Genomic DNA, 16,325 nt, shown 5'->3' with positions numbered 1-16,325 from the left:
AGATGCTGTACTAGTGAGCTATGACCCTTCCTGTTCCGCAAAACCCTTGCAATATTCTCTCTTCCACACAAACAGAGAATGACAGGGGCAGGCTGAAAGCAGGGAGTTAAACCCAGGTTTCCCAAATCCACAAATGCAGCACTTTATTTCTAGGTATATTTTAGGCAGAGATGTCACTGCCTAAAAATACACAGTCCCTGGGTAGGTTCAAAGCCGCCGGTGGATGCAGAAGTGTTGACTCTGCTCACTGTTCAAGGAATCACTGTTCCTAGAAACCATGGACAGCTCCACAAACAATATTCTTTCCTAATAAAGAATTGCTGTACAGATGCAATACAGTACTAAGATATCAGGTAGTACAAAGTTCCTTGCACAAATCAGATGGAGGTGAAGTTTTAAAACCTGAAGGTGGCTTGAAAGAGAGATCACCACTCATGTTATGTGCAGTCATTCCCACTTCTGCCCCTGCTAACCATGGATTGTTTCTAAACATATTTGAATGCAGGAAACAGCAGGGGGCAAAAGAATGAAACTCACATCATAGCAAGTAAACCTAGTCACTAAAAGAAAAACCTCAACAACTTTGTATGCTGTTTCCTTGTACTTATAGCTTGTACTCTTCTTCCCAATGAGAGCACTGAGCAGCAGCTGCCAGTACATTATCACACACATACAAGGCAGTGTAGTACTACACAATGGCATATCCTTAAAATATTGTTAACTCATCCCAGGTGTGGAAGAAAACTGTTGTCCTTGAACGAAGATGTGTAAACAGGCAGGAATCAGCAGCAAAGTTGTACTGCAAAGCACCCCCACAAAAAAAGCTAGCCAAAATGGTAGTACTGTATGTTGGATTTGTACAAGAGGCAGCTACTTTTTTGCTTACATGTCGCTCCCGATCCTCCTTGAAAACACAGTGCTGCCCTCTAGCCTACTTAAGCATAAACACCACCTTTCCTTATTTACAGCCTGTCATTAATTTTGTACACTTCATTATACAGTTTGCAATGCCATCAAGTCACTGGAACTCCCCCAAGTTCACATACTTTAAAAATAGAGAATTATATTGTTGCCTCCCTGCTCCATTCCGGTCTTCTGAGTTAACCTCCCATCTTTTTCCTGAGCAGATTTCCAGTTACTAACCTCCAGCTTTGGGTGTTTGGTTCTAGACATACATCACCTGCAGTGATGACATCAGCAGAAAGAATGTATTGGGAAGACCACTATGGGGACAAGCCCCCCCCCCAAGTTAAGACTTGTTAAAATGTATTTCGCATTAACAGCCCCATCCTTAACTTACCTTACCACATGGGAGCATGTGGAATATTTTTTAAACCAGCAACTGTAGAAATAATTTTTTATTTCATTATATTACTAATGTAATTACCTGGACATAGTTGGGGCTTTTGGGGGGGGGTTAGGGGAAAACTGTATTTGATTGCTTGTATTTGATTATATGTTGTTCTTATATTCAACTAATAAAATATTCACACACAAAAAAACCTTACCTTCTCTGAAGTCAGTCCTATGGAGTGTGAGAAGAGTTAAGTTCCAACCAGGAATACTTAGGACAGAAGCCTTACATTGAAACTCCCAGCATATACAGGTACTTCAATTTACAATTTGTATGTGAAGAGAGCCTTCCTTATAAGCACCCTCAGCAATGAGTGGTGTGTGTGTGTGCGCACCTTTACATTACCCGTGGCTCAGTGAAGGAGAGAAAAGCTTTAGAATATGGTGCAAGCAGTTTGTGGAGACAGCACAAGCACATCTCCAAACACTCTGAACTCCAGTATGGGAGTGTCCTGACGCTGGCCACCTGAAGAAAGTCAAGAATTAGAGTCTTCTTTTCCCCTTTCAATTTGAATGCAGCCACTCTAACTGAAAATCTCTATGATGCCCTTAATTTATTTGCATTGCTTTTCCTGAGTGTTCTGCTCGCTAGGCAATGGCTCACATTTTCAGCACAATCACTGTTTGATTGGTAAAGGTGATCCTCAGGCCTAGGCTTCCCAAGAGACATGGGTGTAGTGTATTGGTTAGTGTGTCAGACTAGGAATTAGGAGACTCGGGTTCAATTCCCCACTCAAGTCAGGAGACCCATTGTGTAACCTTATACCAATTAACTCCTGTCACCTTAATTTGCCTGCGAGGGCAAAAATAGGGATGCTTGCTTGAGCTGCTTAGGAAAACAGTTTAAAAGTGCAGTAAAACACCTCCAAGGAGGTCAAAACCTTCACTTAAGGAAGCCCAATTCAACCCAATTGCAAGGCTTTCCCACATGCTAAAGACTTCAGGTATATACCTAAGATCTAATGTAAAAAAACGAACAGTGCCATCCCTGCCATGCCATGCTATGCAAACTGGTGAAACGTTGTGCTTCAGGACAGGTGATATGGGGATGGGGCACTTAGATCAGGGATGGGCCATCTGTCGTCCTCTAGATGCTGTTGGACAACAGAATCCCATCACACCCAACTACTGCTTATGCTGGCTAGGACTGATGGGAGCTGGAATTCAACAGCATCAGTACGGACCCATCTGATGAAGGCAGGCTTTGGTGTCTCAATGGTGCAGCAAGACTTTTTAAAGTGTTGGCCCAATGAGGGAGGGGAGGGTGGCATTTCAGGCAGCAAAGTGTCTAGTGCTGGCACTGGAAACAAGCTGAATGCATATTGTAAGGACAGCATTGGCCACAGCTCCCTGGAAAGCTTACACTCCGAGACCAGCCCAACGTTTTTGTATAACATCCAAAACAGCCCTAAGAAGGAACAAATACTACGTTAACTGAGAATTTTGTGGTTGGTACTGTTTTATTGTCCAATAATACTGATTAAATATTTACACTCCTACTCTTATAAATCCACAGTTAAAACACTCATACCTATGGCTTTTGATCCCCCCCCCCAAATCTTTTAAGCACAAGATCTTTCTGTAAAGGTTCAAAAAGGTTTAAATAATAAAACAGTAGCCTGATGCATTGAGCAGACACATTTACTTTGTATTCTTTTTAAAACACATTTTCTTTAAATATAAAATGTACCTTTTTTTCTAAAAATAAAAATCTGGTGATAAGATGCCAGTGCAACCTTGCAGCCAACTCATTCCTTGCTACAGATGCAGCCAAAATTTTCCTATTATAATTGGCCCTTTAAAACAAAACAAAACTGCCCGTGTTGAACTAATCCCTCCCCATCTTAAGTTTATTGTAATGCAAAAAACCCTGGTAGCTGACAATTGTAAACAAAATTACAAAGCACTGTACAGCAATATGTACACTGTCTCTTCAGCATTAGCTTTGTAAATGTCCTAAAAGCTTTGTGGAAGTTTAATTCCTTAGTTGTGAGAAGGCACAAGGGTTCTTTTAAAAAAACAAAAACAAAAAAACCCCACCTGTAACACACTCTACCTCCTTACCAATCCACTTCTAGGCTTAAAGACAGGGAGTGTGTTCACATGTCACAGTAAACCATAGTTAACCAGTTCGGACATAGCACTTAACCAAGGTTTGTGGTTTGTTTGCTCCCGCTGGAAGCGTGAAGTGGGAGAGACTGCCGCATTTGCTGTGATGAGTGAATTGGATCTGTGGTTAACCTGAAGAAGATAAATAAAGCAAAGACTGTAGCTACTGCAAAAAATTTATATTAGAGGGGGAAAGGGGATAAATTGTCTGCAGTCCTTATATAATCCATCTGAATGTTGGAGCCTTGCTGTTTTAACACTAAACTCATACTCTGAAAAGAAAACAGAACTTGCTACAGAAGTCTCTCCCAATGACAACAGTATGACCCAAATGGTACAATCTAGCAAAACTCTACTATTAAACTTCACACAAAGCTTGTTCATCTCTAGAATAGGCTTTGTTCTGTGGTTTTTTTGTTTTGTTTTTGTTAGGAAAGGGGGATTATCCCCCACCCCCCCAAAAAAAAATTCAAGAAGGGCAGTTTAATCAAGTATCCTAACTTTGGTCCACCTCCCCAACAGCATCGATACAAGAGAGCCATCCATTGGTGGTGCAAAAGTAATACAAGTAAACTAACAAAAATAGTTTGGTATTACATGTCCCACTCCACCCCCCCAAATCACAGGTACTGCAGTCAACATTTCCTAGGTCTCCACCTTTTCTTCTTGCATATCCACTATTGGCTGAGTTTTTAAATCATCAGATTCTTCATGATCTGCTGTGTGTGCTTCCACCTCCTCTGCTTGAACAGGCGGGTTTGCTTCCAGCTCTTCTTGATCCACATGTCCCGATTCTACTTGCTCTATATCAGTTTCCTCTATAAGCTGCGCCTGAACCTCTTCCATTTGTAACTGGTTCACATGCTCCACGTCGAGCTCCTCCATGTGCACTTCAGCACTTTGCTCAGTCTGAATGTGCTCCACTTCTAAGTAGCTTATCTCCACCTGCTCTTGTAGCTCCGCTATTTGTTCACCTTTTACTTGATTATTCTGTATCAAATCCGGATGCACCTGCTCTACAGTCACTTGTGCTGGATCCACCTGGACCTGAATTACGGGCAAGACATGGACTTGTTCCACTTGCTCTATGATAGTCATGGATGCCACTGGGTCGCTGTCCACCGGAAGAATGTCCTCAGTCACAAGCCGTTCTGTGATGTTATGCATTTCTTGCAAGTGCCTCCGCAGTTCACTGCCTTGCATAAACCACACGTCACATAAGGTACAGTGGTTGGGCTTGTCACCTGTGTGTATTACCAAGTGATCCTTGAATTGATCCCAGCTGTTAAATATACTGTTGCAGACCTGAAAGAACAAAATACAACAGCTGAAGGAACGCTAACCAAAGTTCATTGTATGTCTTCGGATCATTCTTTTCAATTCAGTTTATTTCTTTTAAACCCCGGGTGGCAACAAAACAATTCCACTGCTTAGGACCTAACTTTCCCTGCGTCAGCCAACTGGGCTAACTATAAATCAGTTCACAGTTACAAGCAACTCGCTAACTAACTAAATAATAGTTAAGGGAACCTCCAAAGGCATTATGCAGAACTGCACAGCAGTTCCTTACACAGGATTGCCTCCATAGAGTCACACAACCAATGACTGCATGCATGTGCATCTAGTCTTTTGGAAAGCTATCGCAATAAGACTTATTTAGCACCTTAAACATTTTTATTATTAGTAAAATCATTATACTTCTCTCTTCTAAAAAATGTTATAGTAATACACCTTGCATTCAAGCACTCGCCTGGCAAGCTATAGGTAACAAAGAATTGGAAGCAGGCGACTGGATGGACAAGCAGGAGAGAAACACTGAATCCCTCCTCTATGGCCAGCACAGAATCCAAGTGGGCTGTCCTAGAAAGGAAGCCTTCTTCTCCATGCCCATCACAGAAATGCAGCAAGTTACTGCAGGAGGGATGGGACTCTCATCACTTTTGGGATAGCTCCCAGCAGGCTAGCAAAAATATTGCATGCTTGTAACTTTTGTGGGCTTTTTGCAAGGCTGTTTAATAGGTTCTTCTGTCCATCTTCAAATGTGCTATCACTAAGCAACTCAGCTTCTTTTAGTCTGACAGCCATTCACTCAAAATTTTGTATTTTGGCCTTCCTCCGTGGCATTCCCTCCCCAAGAAGGTTTTGCCTGGTTCCAACCGTTTCTTTCAGGTGCTGTACCAGACAAAGCCCTTTCTCCCAGTATTCAAGGCGTTTAAAATATTGCCAGCTGCCCCGTGCTTGTATCTTTAATATTTGGGTTTATTGCTTTTTTAAAGTTGAAAATCATTCTGAAACAAAACCTATTATATATATATTTTAAAGAAAATAAATATAAACTCAACTTGGAAAATTGTTTCTATAGAGTTTACTATAGAGATCAATGCTTAAAAACATTACATCTATGTGGAGCAATCTGCCTGTGGTCTGAGCCCACCCAAGGAGGATGCTGGGTGCTCCCCATGCTCAGTAAGTAGCAAAGTAGTGAACTGCAGAATAACAACATTTTTTAATCATGACCAGACAAGCTTTTTGCAAGAATCTTGCTGCAGGTGTGCTACACAAAAGGCAGGACGTCCTAACCTAACAGCCATTCCCTAAGGGTGCTGTCATTGGAGCACATGCCAGAAAGAAAGGAAGGAGGATCTCTTGCAAAGCAAGTGAGGGAAAACCAGAAGAGTAATGTTGATTAGTCTTCTGCAATAGCAATAAAATAAAATAAAGAAAATAAAGAAATAAAAACTGCTTCTGTGCCTATCTTTAACAACAACAACAAAAATGAACATAGTGCTAAAGACAAAGTATCAGTGGGAAAAATTAAACTTCGTCTTTTCTGGAACAATCTCCACTTTGAAAATGGCAGTGTTACAAAAAATCAATTTCCCATTTCAAACTCGCCCAGCTAAATCAGCAAAATCGCAAAATATTCTACTGAAATTTATTTGTTGTAATAAAAGAAACTCCAAGAATTAAAGCAAATATACAATTCTACAATGAGAAAACAAGAGGGTTTTTTCATACCAAATTTGAAAATATACTATACAATAAGCTGTAAAGATTCTCTGGTGGACTGTATATTAGAATCCAACTTTAATCTCACCATTTGAAGAGACATTACTAACATCATCACTCCATAAATCATCATTGCATAAAATACTGTGGGGAGACAGAACTTAATAAAGCTACGGCAGCTAAGAATAATTTCTTACTATCTACCAAATTCTAGATATGGTATAAAAAGAAGCAGATATTAGGTCCAAAAACATCCCCATTGCAATTAGTCCAAGTGGATCTTCACTCACACCCAGCATTAAATTTTGGAGAAACAACAAAGTATTATATTAAAGCACTGAGAAGAAGCAATACTATTTCAATTAAAACCAAATCAGCTATCAGCACGGGCTTTACACCAACAACTTTAAGATAAACTCTGAAGAAAGGGCGAATGGCTTTCACATATATCTCTTCTCTTCTGACACTTTAAGGGCTCCAGGCTTCTAACAATTACTACAGGGTCCTGTGTAGTTTAGCACCACATGTTGCTGCAACAACCCAGTCCTAAGTGTTCTGCAGCAAAGCCAAACTAGAGATCAGCTCCCACAACCCCACCCCTGCCACCTTGACGACCACTCAGGCTGTATACATGGTCAAATTCGCTAGACCAGAATCACAATGGGCAAAATTACATACCTGACATTCATAAAGTTTCTTCCGTCCCTTTTTAGCACCAGCGCTGGACTGGCATGCTGTCAGGTGGCATTTGAGTGTGCTGTTTCGAGCAAAACGTTCGCGGCAGTTTGGACACTCAAATGGTTTTTCACCTATCAAGGCAAATATCAAGGCATGACCAAAAAATGAAAATCAGGTTGCCTCAGGTTCAGCTTTTTCACTGTTACAAACTCACCTCCCCACCCCCGTAATTAGGTGGGATTTTGCCAGTTTCCCATTCCCGAACTTCAGCTATCCAAGAGGTGTAGAAGTACAAGAATAAAGAGTTTAGGGACTACTAAGTAGGGTTAGATCAGTGATATTATACTACTAAGCAGGGTCATCTTTCTATCTTGTGATATTAGCCATCTAGGTTGCTGTGTTCATAAACGGAGCAACATCCCCGATTATCCGTCCATCTCTGAAAACGGATGATCTGCTATGGCTATTAGCCAAGAACATACCTATCCCCTCATAGATCCATCTATTCCCTTTTATAGCCCACCCTTAAAAGCACAGCAAATAAGATGGCACAGGAAACAATGTGGCTCATTCACAGGTAAAAGCAGGTAAGGATATAACCTGAGGGTGGAACTACATGCTACCTTGGCAAGCTGTTTCACCAAATACTGTTTGCGATAGTCATACAAGTGTGGGGTTTGGGAGAGGGGTGCTGAATGTCTCCAGTCCTCCCTTACAAATGCTGACATGGACACACACCCCAGGCCATTCCCCACACAGTCAGATTTATGTCAAGCTTCAGAGCCCACCAGAGAGGCATCTGCAGCAGAGAACTGGCGCAAGTGAGGAATAGGCTCATTCAGTGCACATCTGCATTTGGCAATTCTCTCCTGCATAATATTCCCATTCCCACTATTCACCTTATAGGGAAATCACTATTTGATACGTGTGTTGTGCTTCATGACATGCAATTCTGCCCTGATAGTCATGGATTAGTTATCATTTAAAATTTTTATTGTGGGTGCGGCATGCTTGTCTCCCACTGGAGCCACTGGAGGGCTCAACATTCCTGGATATAGAAGCTGAATGCTTTCCCTTTCTAAGTGACACTGAGCAGGATTTATAACTTACATCTTACTGAAGTGTTGTTGTTGTTAATAATAATAATAATAATGCCCCTTGCAAATTGTGAAGGGTTTCTCATTCATCTGTTGCGTTATCTCCTAAACCAGGCTTCCTCAAACTTGGCCGTCCAGATGTTTTTGGCCTACAACTCCCATGATCCCTAGCTAGCAGGACCAGTGGTCAGGGATGATGGGAATTGTAGTCTCAAAACATCTGGAGGGCCAGGTTTGAGGAAGCCTGGTTTAGGAGATAACGCAATAGATGAATGGGAAACCCTTCACAATTTGCAAGGGGCATTATTATTATTATTATTATTATTATTAACAACAACAACACTTCAGTAAGATGTAAGTTATAAATCCTGCTCAGTGTCACTTAGAAAGGGAAAGCATTCAGTTTGAGGAAGCCTGTCCCTAAACCACTCAGCAATGCTGTGGAGAAACAACTCACACTAGTACCTAGTCTAAGGTTAGACACCAAATGAAATATAATGCACAGTGCAGTCAATGCACATGTAGACCCTGATACACAAAAATAACAGAGAGGTTAAAACTATTTATGTAACTATCTTAGGGGCAAAGCATACTTTCCTTAACGCAGTAAGCAGAGCATTGCACGTCTGACTGCTGGTAAAGAAGATAGTTAACTTCAGATTGATCTCAGCGATCATTTTTCTGATTTCCTGTTTTCGTGGTATACAGAGAAACCTAGGCAGGCACTGAAGATTTGCAAATCAAAAGGTCTCTTGAATACATAACCCAGCCATTACCGGCAACAAGGGCACTGCAAATTGAATTACAGGCAACCTCCCATTTACACACATTCAATATGTTTGGGACCACGCGCCTGCATATCACACCGAACTTGGAAGTGACCCAAAAGCATCACAAAAAGGGGCGGAACAGGATGGGCTGTTTGCAGGCTTTTCCAGTGGTGTTTCAAATATACACAATTTCACTGATGCACACAGTGCCTTGGAATGTAACTCTCACCTAAATGGCGGCTGCCTGTACTGTATTGAACAGTCTACCACCTAAGCTTCCGTATTTCTCCCAATTGTGGCTCTGCGCACTGCGACGCATGAGCAACACGCAACATGGATAGAGCTGTTTTACAAACACCTGTTTTACAAACACAGGGTGGTGTTTTGCATGCCGATGAAAGCCCTGCTGTGCAGAGCATTGCTGTCAAAGGCGGGTGGTTTAGTTCTGCAAGCACAACCTCATTCATTTATGTCAGCAAGCTCTGCTCACGTTATAAAGCATAACTGGGTGGCGACATATCTAGGATTATAGTAGCATTGACAAGGCCTGGGCAATTGGTTTTATAGCACTCCTGTTCCTCTCCACTCAGTTGCTCATGCAACTTTAACACTATATAGGTAATCTTTTCAAGTGCAGCCTGAGATTCTCCATCTGTAAAATGCATTTAAGGAGCACTTTGCAAAGAATTCCTAATATATTATTTGCTCATTCTAACTCACTAACAAGCATTAAAGGGAAGGAAAACCCACATTATCCTCCTAACTCTTCTTCCCAATTCAGTACACTCAAAATATCCACCCGTTCATCCTTCTCCATCTCTTCTGTCACAACGTCTCTCTTCTCCGCACAATCCAAGGCTATCCAACTAGTTTTCCCTTCTTTAACAAATGCTATACTTGTGTGATGAATTTGTGGATACACACAGTCCTATAAAGGGGGCATTTCAATGAAAAATTAGAACTGAGTCAGCCTTCTCCAACCTAGTGCCCTCCAGAGGCTTTGGATTACAAACTCCCATCAGCCTCAACCAACATGTCTATTAGTCAAGGATAATGGAAACTGTAGTCCAAAACTCTCTGGGGGGCACCAAGCTGAGGATGGGTAAACACAAAACTAGTAACTAAGCCAGATATAGGCCTGGGGGAGGCGGCTCAAACTTCACAGGGCCAGAGTTTTTCCAGATCAATGTCCATTATGTGTTCCCAAATCCATAGAGACCAAGTCTGATGTCATCATGCAGTATATTTTCTATCAAAGTAGAACATTATTCTGCAAAACTGTACAACTGACCAATAAACAAATAAATTTGACAATGGGTGGAAAAAAGCCACATCCCCAGTACTTCTGATCCAACACTGAAGGCACAAAAAGGCACATTTTCCTTCCACCATTTTCACTTTGTATTTGCCAATGTGTACTGCACTTGATCTCCAAAAACCTATTGAAATTGGTTGCGGGACAGGGAGGCCCTTCCAAGAGACAGTGTCAGTTTGATGAAGGAGCAATATGCAAGAGATTGATTGATTCCCATCCTCTAACAACCACAGGCACACAACAAAACTTAGGATGCTATCTTGCTGCTTTCTGATTGGGAGAAACATTCTAAAATCCCAGGATCAAAAAGCACAACTAAGCAACTAATAGTGTCCTTTAAGGCCTCTCAGCAGTCCCTGATACATGCAGCAGTTTGAGTAAATAAAAAAAGAAGCTAGGCTATTTTTATCCTCATCCAGATCTCTGTGCAAGCATGGCAAGCCTCAGCCTATCTTGAAAAGTTCTCTGTGCTTGCCAGAGGCCTTGGGACAGAGGCAGGGTTTCCTCTACAAAGAGCTTTAAATAATAATAAAAAAGAATCAACTGGCATTTGGGTGGGTGGCAAGTTATGCAGGCCAGCCTTAAATGGTTCCTACATTACTTTCCATTTATAAAGGCTTTGATAAACATTTACACCATTCTTATTCCACTACCAATGAAGACTGTACAAAACGATACGGCGAGAATCACTGTGGGGAGGCGAGAACCACAGGAAGTGGTGTGAATTGTCTGCAACTGGAAGGAGAAGGGAATTGAAGTTACCTGTGTGTTTCCGAAGGTGCTCTTTGAAATGTCCAAAGTGGTCAAATTGCTTATCACAGTACTGACAGACGTGTATTTTTTTGCCAGGTCTCTGTTTCTTGTTGGCACCACCTTCATCAAGGTGGTAACAGGTAAGGTGCTGCTTCAACGCACTCTCGCGCAGGTACCTTTTGTTGCATAGGTCACACTTGTAAGTTTCTGTGGAGTGCGTTTTCATGTGCTCCTTAAAGTGGTAAAACAACTTAAACGTACGGTTGCACTTTTCACAGTGGAAAAGGTTGTTGACGTGCGACAACTGAAGTTCCATTATCTCAATGCCTTCCACCTGCTTGCCCGTTGGATCAGACCCGTCGTCACACTCTTCCTGAATTTCACTATTCCTCTCCCCATGGCGGAACTTGCTGGTAATATCTGCCAGGAGAGCCAAAGCAGACTCATCTGATGTACCCGTGGTTTGTATGTACTTTATCGACTGTTCAGCAGAAGCTACCTCCTCAAGTGGTTCAACGTTATTTTCTTCCACGTCTGTAATCTCCACCTCAATTTCAACAGGCTCAGATTCTGCGCAGGGCAGTGTTTCAGTAATAACATTGGAGGTCTCTGCTATCTTCCTCTTTTTGGCTATACTCTTATCTTCTGCCTGATCCGATTCGGACGGCAATGAATTTTCTTTGTTCCTAGAAAAATTATACACAACACAGTGCATAACATCAAAAGGGCCGTTCTGTTGCACTTAAGGCTAACCAGGCTTCTCATTTGAACTCAGAATCTGTAGTCAGCTTTAAATGAGAAAACTGGCTATTCCAACTACAGTTCACTGTGACTGAAGATGTAACAGTTAGACCTAGTGGCAGGAATTTATGCTCCTAAAGGAAAGGAGAGCATGATCCTGTGCCCTGGAACATAGGGGGTAAGGCGGTACTTAAAGCATCCTGGGCCTAAGTTGCTGAGCACTTTGTACACTAGTAAAAGAACCTTGAACCAGGTCTTTTAACAGCAGCGTCACTTGTTTGCAGCAGTTTCTATCGTAAGTCTGCCTGTAGCATTCTGCAGTGGCTGAAGCTTCCAGAACAGACCCAAGGGCGGCCCCACTTATTTATCATGAAGACCACAGGATGACGCAGTAGTCATCATCATGGAAAGCCAACAAGAAGAGAACCTGGCCAGAGCATCGAAGATGGGTAAAGATAGTTCTAACATGCCTTCCCAAGGCACAATCCACTGAGAAACCATACTCACCTGATTTCGAGTGCTTTAATGGCTTCCAGCATCTGAAGATACTCCGCTGCTTTCCAGACATCACTTGCTTCCTCTTCCCCTTGGACCATCAGCTTGGCAGTGTATGTGAACTCAATTAAGTGACGAAATGCCATGTTACTTACACCTAATAATAGCAAAGAACAAAATGAAATCTAGGCTTTGCTGGTAAATACCTAAACATCATCATCATTATTAAAATTTGCATACTGCCCTTCATCTAAAGATCTCAGGGCAGTTCACAGCATTAAAAGCCTTGAAGGATCATTTTCAAATCCATTCAGTTCATACTGCCTGCATCAGTAACTAGCCGGGCTATGTTTCATGGCCACTTCCTGCTGTCTGCTCTCTGTATTTAATAATTGGACATAGTGTGATCTCTAGACACAGGAAGTTCTATTTAGTTATCAGAACACAGAATGAAACTATTAAGTTTACATGCTGATCATCCGGAAAAGGCGTAGCTCACTGGGCTGGCTTGTCTTACAAAGTCTTCTTTTTATAAAAGTCCTTTTTTAAAAAATAAACAACTGTGCTTATGCAGGAACTCCTTAACACTGGGGTGGGAAACCTCAGGCCAGGGGCCCAAATGTGGCCCTCAGGGCACTCCCCGCACCACACCCTTGCACTGCCACCCCACACTTTCCAAGCCGCGTCTTTCACTGATCCTGACTCACAGCCTCCTTGGCTGCGTCCTTGAACTCTGATGATGCTTTTTTACTTCCCTTGATAAGAGAGATGTGTATGAGGGTGCACAGAGACTAACATACTGAGTCAAACTAAAATTTAGTTTTTTGCCTCTCTACTTGCCCACCATTGGCACATCACCCCTGGAAATACAGAAGGAAATGCAACCCACAGGCTCCACATCCATGCATTAACTTAACACAACCAAGTAACTGAGAACACACACACTATTACTTTTGAAATAAGAAGTTCCTTGCTGGATTAGACTAAGGCCCCGTCCATACAACATTTGCAATAATCCCAGCTACCAGTAGGTACCAGTAGGTAGCTGGTGCACCAGAAACTGGCCCTTGTTCCATGCCCACCCCTGAACTAGAAGTAATGATACTGTGTACATGTATTAACCCAATTCCACTTTGTTATACGTTCTAGAGGCCTAAGAAGTGGCAGGATATGACTAGAATGAAACACTTCCCAGGAAAATATCTCTCAGTCCTAATCTGAAAGTATGCATATGAGCATGGGAAGACAAGTCAAAGAGACATAGCAGGGTTTTTGTTTTCCTAATTCTTTTCATGCGAGTTCTGGATCTAACAAAATCAGCAAGTTACCTTCTATCTCTACTAGAGGTTCCTGAGTGAAGTCTTGGAAGAATTTGTAGAAAAACTGGCTACAGGCAGCAAGAACAGCTTTATGGGCTTTAAAATGGTGACCTAGAAGGAGAGAAAGAACTGGATATAAATATGTTAGATGATCATAGTGGAGAAGAAAAACATTTCAATATACAGCCTTCTATATTAACAAGACCAAGAACACTGCAGTGTCAAGTCTTTCCCACAGAGTATATATCTCCAAATTTCATGTCAAACACTAGATCTAAATACACTAGGTATGTAGACCTCTTTAGTGGCAGTCTCATTTGGACATGATTTAACATTACAGGCAACAACTGTTTTATGCACGTCCGACTGACGTGCGATCGTGCAGGCACGCACAGCACTGAACCCAGAAGTGACCCTAAAAGGTTGGAATGGGGGCAGGGTGTAACACTTTATGTGGGCCCCCGGAACGTAACTACCGTGCAAAATGAGGATTGCGCGTACTGAATGTTATGAAAAAGCACATCAGGGTGGGATGTGGACAGTGGCGTAGGAAGGGGGGTGCGGTGGGTGCAGGCCGCCCTGGGTGTCATCACTGAGGGGGGTGACCGCGGGGCATGGCCTGCAGCGAGACCGAGCCACACGTCTCTCTTGGGGAGTGCCGTGGTGGCTCGGGCACCTGCAAGCTCCGTGCTGCCTGAAACGGCAACGTGGGGCTTGCGGACTCCGTGGAGATTCTGCACAGCGTGCTCTGCCCTGGCTTGCCCCGCCCCCGGGTACAGGGCATTTGTGCCACCCCAGGCGGCCGAGCAGTTAGCTACGCCACTGGATGTGGACTTTGGATGGGTGGGAGGGAAGAGAATGCAGCATCCGGTTTCTTCACAAACTAATACAGCGCACAAATCTATTTTATCAAATGATTTAGGGAAGAATTCAGCATTTCAGTTTGCTGCATACTCTTGCAAAATAGATTCAATTATCAGAAAAATCACTTTAAATTGTGAAAGGTGGTAATACATATAATAAAACAAGCAGAAAAAAGTTTTGCCTTCTACAATATTTGTGCAGCCTGATCTTATGCCAGTCAATTGGGAATTTTAAGTCCTGAGTTGAATGGGACTGCAACCTAGGCAGGTGTATATGTAACTGGCCTAAAGCTGTAAACTAAATAAGCCATGGTGTTTGAATTTCAGTTGACTGTCACTCAGCTTCAATGAAACTGAACTTGGCTTAAGTACAGATGCCTTGCCTTAATTCAAATTATGGACAAAATGTTTGTGTGAGACCTAGTTTGCATCACAACATACCATCCACAATCAAAGTGATGTCTGTGAATTGATCCTGCTCCCGCTGTTCATTCAGTCTGTCCAACATTACTTTGTAATGTTCTGGAAATTCCTGAATGCATTCCATTGTCTCTTCAGCTTCCATGGCTAATAGATTTGTCTAGGAAAGATCATCAGTCGTAATGAGAACTCCACAGTCCATAGCCATAAATGGTTACAGTAAACAAGGATACTGTATTCATCAGCAATAGGTATCCAGATTCAGAAGCGGGTCCTATAAAATGATGAGTAAGCACACAGTATTACACCTACCACATCTGGAGAAGCTATAGCAAATACAAGACTCATTATATAAAAACACAGTGTATAGACAGCTGAAGACAATATGAAGCCTATGGTACAAGGGGAGATGAAGAACCCCAGTCACAATAGAACCAAGGAAGCAAACAGCAGCATGGCCAGGAAAGTCAAAGGCAGCAATCTGGCTAGGGAATACTCAAGAGAAACACTGACAGTTGGTGGGGGGAGTAAATGATGGCAGTAAGCAAAGGTGTGGATTATTGGAAAGAAAAACACTGTTGTATGGAGGGAGATTTTGGTATCCAGCCATAGGAATCTGAAGCACCTGCATTTCTTAACTTTTAAGGTTTTCTTTAAAAAAACAACAACTGAACAGGCTAGGTTTTCATTACCTCCTTTAACTAAGCGTTTCATTCATCAGAATCATGCACAACATGCATTTATATTGCCAATGCTACAGACAAGAAAGCAGAGGCATAGAAAGAAAATAAAGTATGCATTTGGGGCTTGTGTGGCCACAGGAGCCCAGAGAGTAGCTAGTTTTGGGGGTTGCAAGCTGTATATAATCAACTAAGCTGGTGGGTTGCTGGAAGTTAAAACTAAAGTGGGATCAGATTCTCTACAAGCACACACAGTACGTACAAACATACAGATAAACTATACACCCACATACATGGTGGTAAAATTGCCACTTTTCTATGGCTCAATTCCATGCAGCTAGGAAGTATTTAGGAATGTTCATTATGTTTATATCCCCCTGTTCCTCTATCATGGAATTCAAGGTGCCATATGTATACTAGGTTCTCAGTGCCATCCAGGCACTGACTCGACCCAGGTCTCGTGCTTCAGTAAAGTTGCTGTATTACATTCCTTCAGACTAGGGCCTGGGATCATCCGAATGAGAGAATAATTATTTCAGATTTGTAATAGCCAGGATAACAAACATCAATTTGACGATCCTGAGGTAAAAATAGTATTCCAGAGCTGTTGGTGCTCAAGAAATGTTGAGCTCAAAGGAGGTATGGGGCATATAAGGCCATATTGGGGGAATTTGATGCAGTCTCCTTCATTGGACCACCCCCACCCCCACCCCCTGCTAGCGA

The 16,325-nt window shown here is 42.2% G+C and overlaps 1 protein-coding gene and 1 long non-coding RNA gene across 3 annotated transcripts; both read right to left on the bottom strand.

Moving 5' to 3' along the window:
- Nucleotides 1-1,251: 1,251 nt before the first annotated feature.
- On the bottom strand, nucleotides 1,252-1,585 carry LOC117055212. Its single transcript, XR_004427586.1, has 2 exons — nucleotides 1,509-1,585; nucleotides 1,252-1,300 (listed from the first exon to the last, which is right to left on the bottom strand). It is a non-coding gene; the product is annotated as an uncharacterized LOC117055212 (long non-coding RNA).
- Nucleotides 1,586-2,900: 1,315 nt separating this feature from the next.
- Nucleotides 2,901-15,082, bottom strand: ZNF131 (zinc finger protein 131). 2 transcript variants are annotated; one of them, XM_033164097.1, is made up of 6 exons: nucleotides 14,944-15,082; nucleotides 13,649-13,768; nucleotides 12,333-12,477; nucleotides 11,094-11,770; nucleotides 7,150-7,280; nucleotides 2,901-4,767 (listed from the first exon to the last, which is right to left on the bottom strand). In XM_033164097.1, the coding sequence occupies exons 1-6, from the start codon at nucleotides 15,065-15,067 to the stop codon at nucleotides 4,108-4,110; spliced, it is 1,857 nt and encodes a 618-aa protein (XP_033019988.1). In that variant the 5' UTR covers nucleotides 15,068-15,082; the 3' UTR covers nucleotides 2,901-4,107. The 2 variants fall into 2 exon arrangements, with proteins under 2 accessions (XP_033019988.1, XP_033019989.1); XM_033164098.1 differs by having other exon boundaries at nucleotides 13,649-13,750.
- Between the last annotated feature and the right edge of the window lie 1,243 nt (nucleotides 15,083-16,325).

This window comes from Lacerta agilis, chromosome 11 (genome assembly GCF_009819535.1).
Source record: "Lacerta agilis isolate rLacAgi1 chromosome 11, rLacAgi1.pri, whole genome shotgun sequence".
NCBI lineage: Eukaryota > Metazoa > Chordata > Lepidosauria > Squamata > Lacertidae > Lacerta > Lacerta agilis.
The sequence above is the reverse complement of the archived record's forward strand: the minus strand, read 5'-3'. Positions and strand labels throughout refer to the sequence as shown.

Coding starts and splice junctions, on each gene's coding strand:
- ZNF131 (XM_033164097.1), bottom strand. CDS start 15,067: ATGGAAGCTGAAGAGACAATGGAATGCATTCAGGAATTTCCAGAACAT. Junction 13,769..14,943: donor CATCACTTTGATTGTGGATG/GTATGTTGTGAT, acceptor ATTTATATCCAG/TTCTTTCTCTCCTTCTAGGT. Junction 7,281..11,093: donor GCACCTTCGGAAACACACAG/GTAACTTCAATT, acceptor TTGCCTTGATAG/GTGAAAAACCATTTGAGTGT.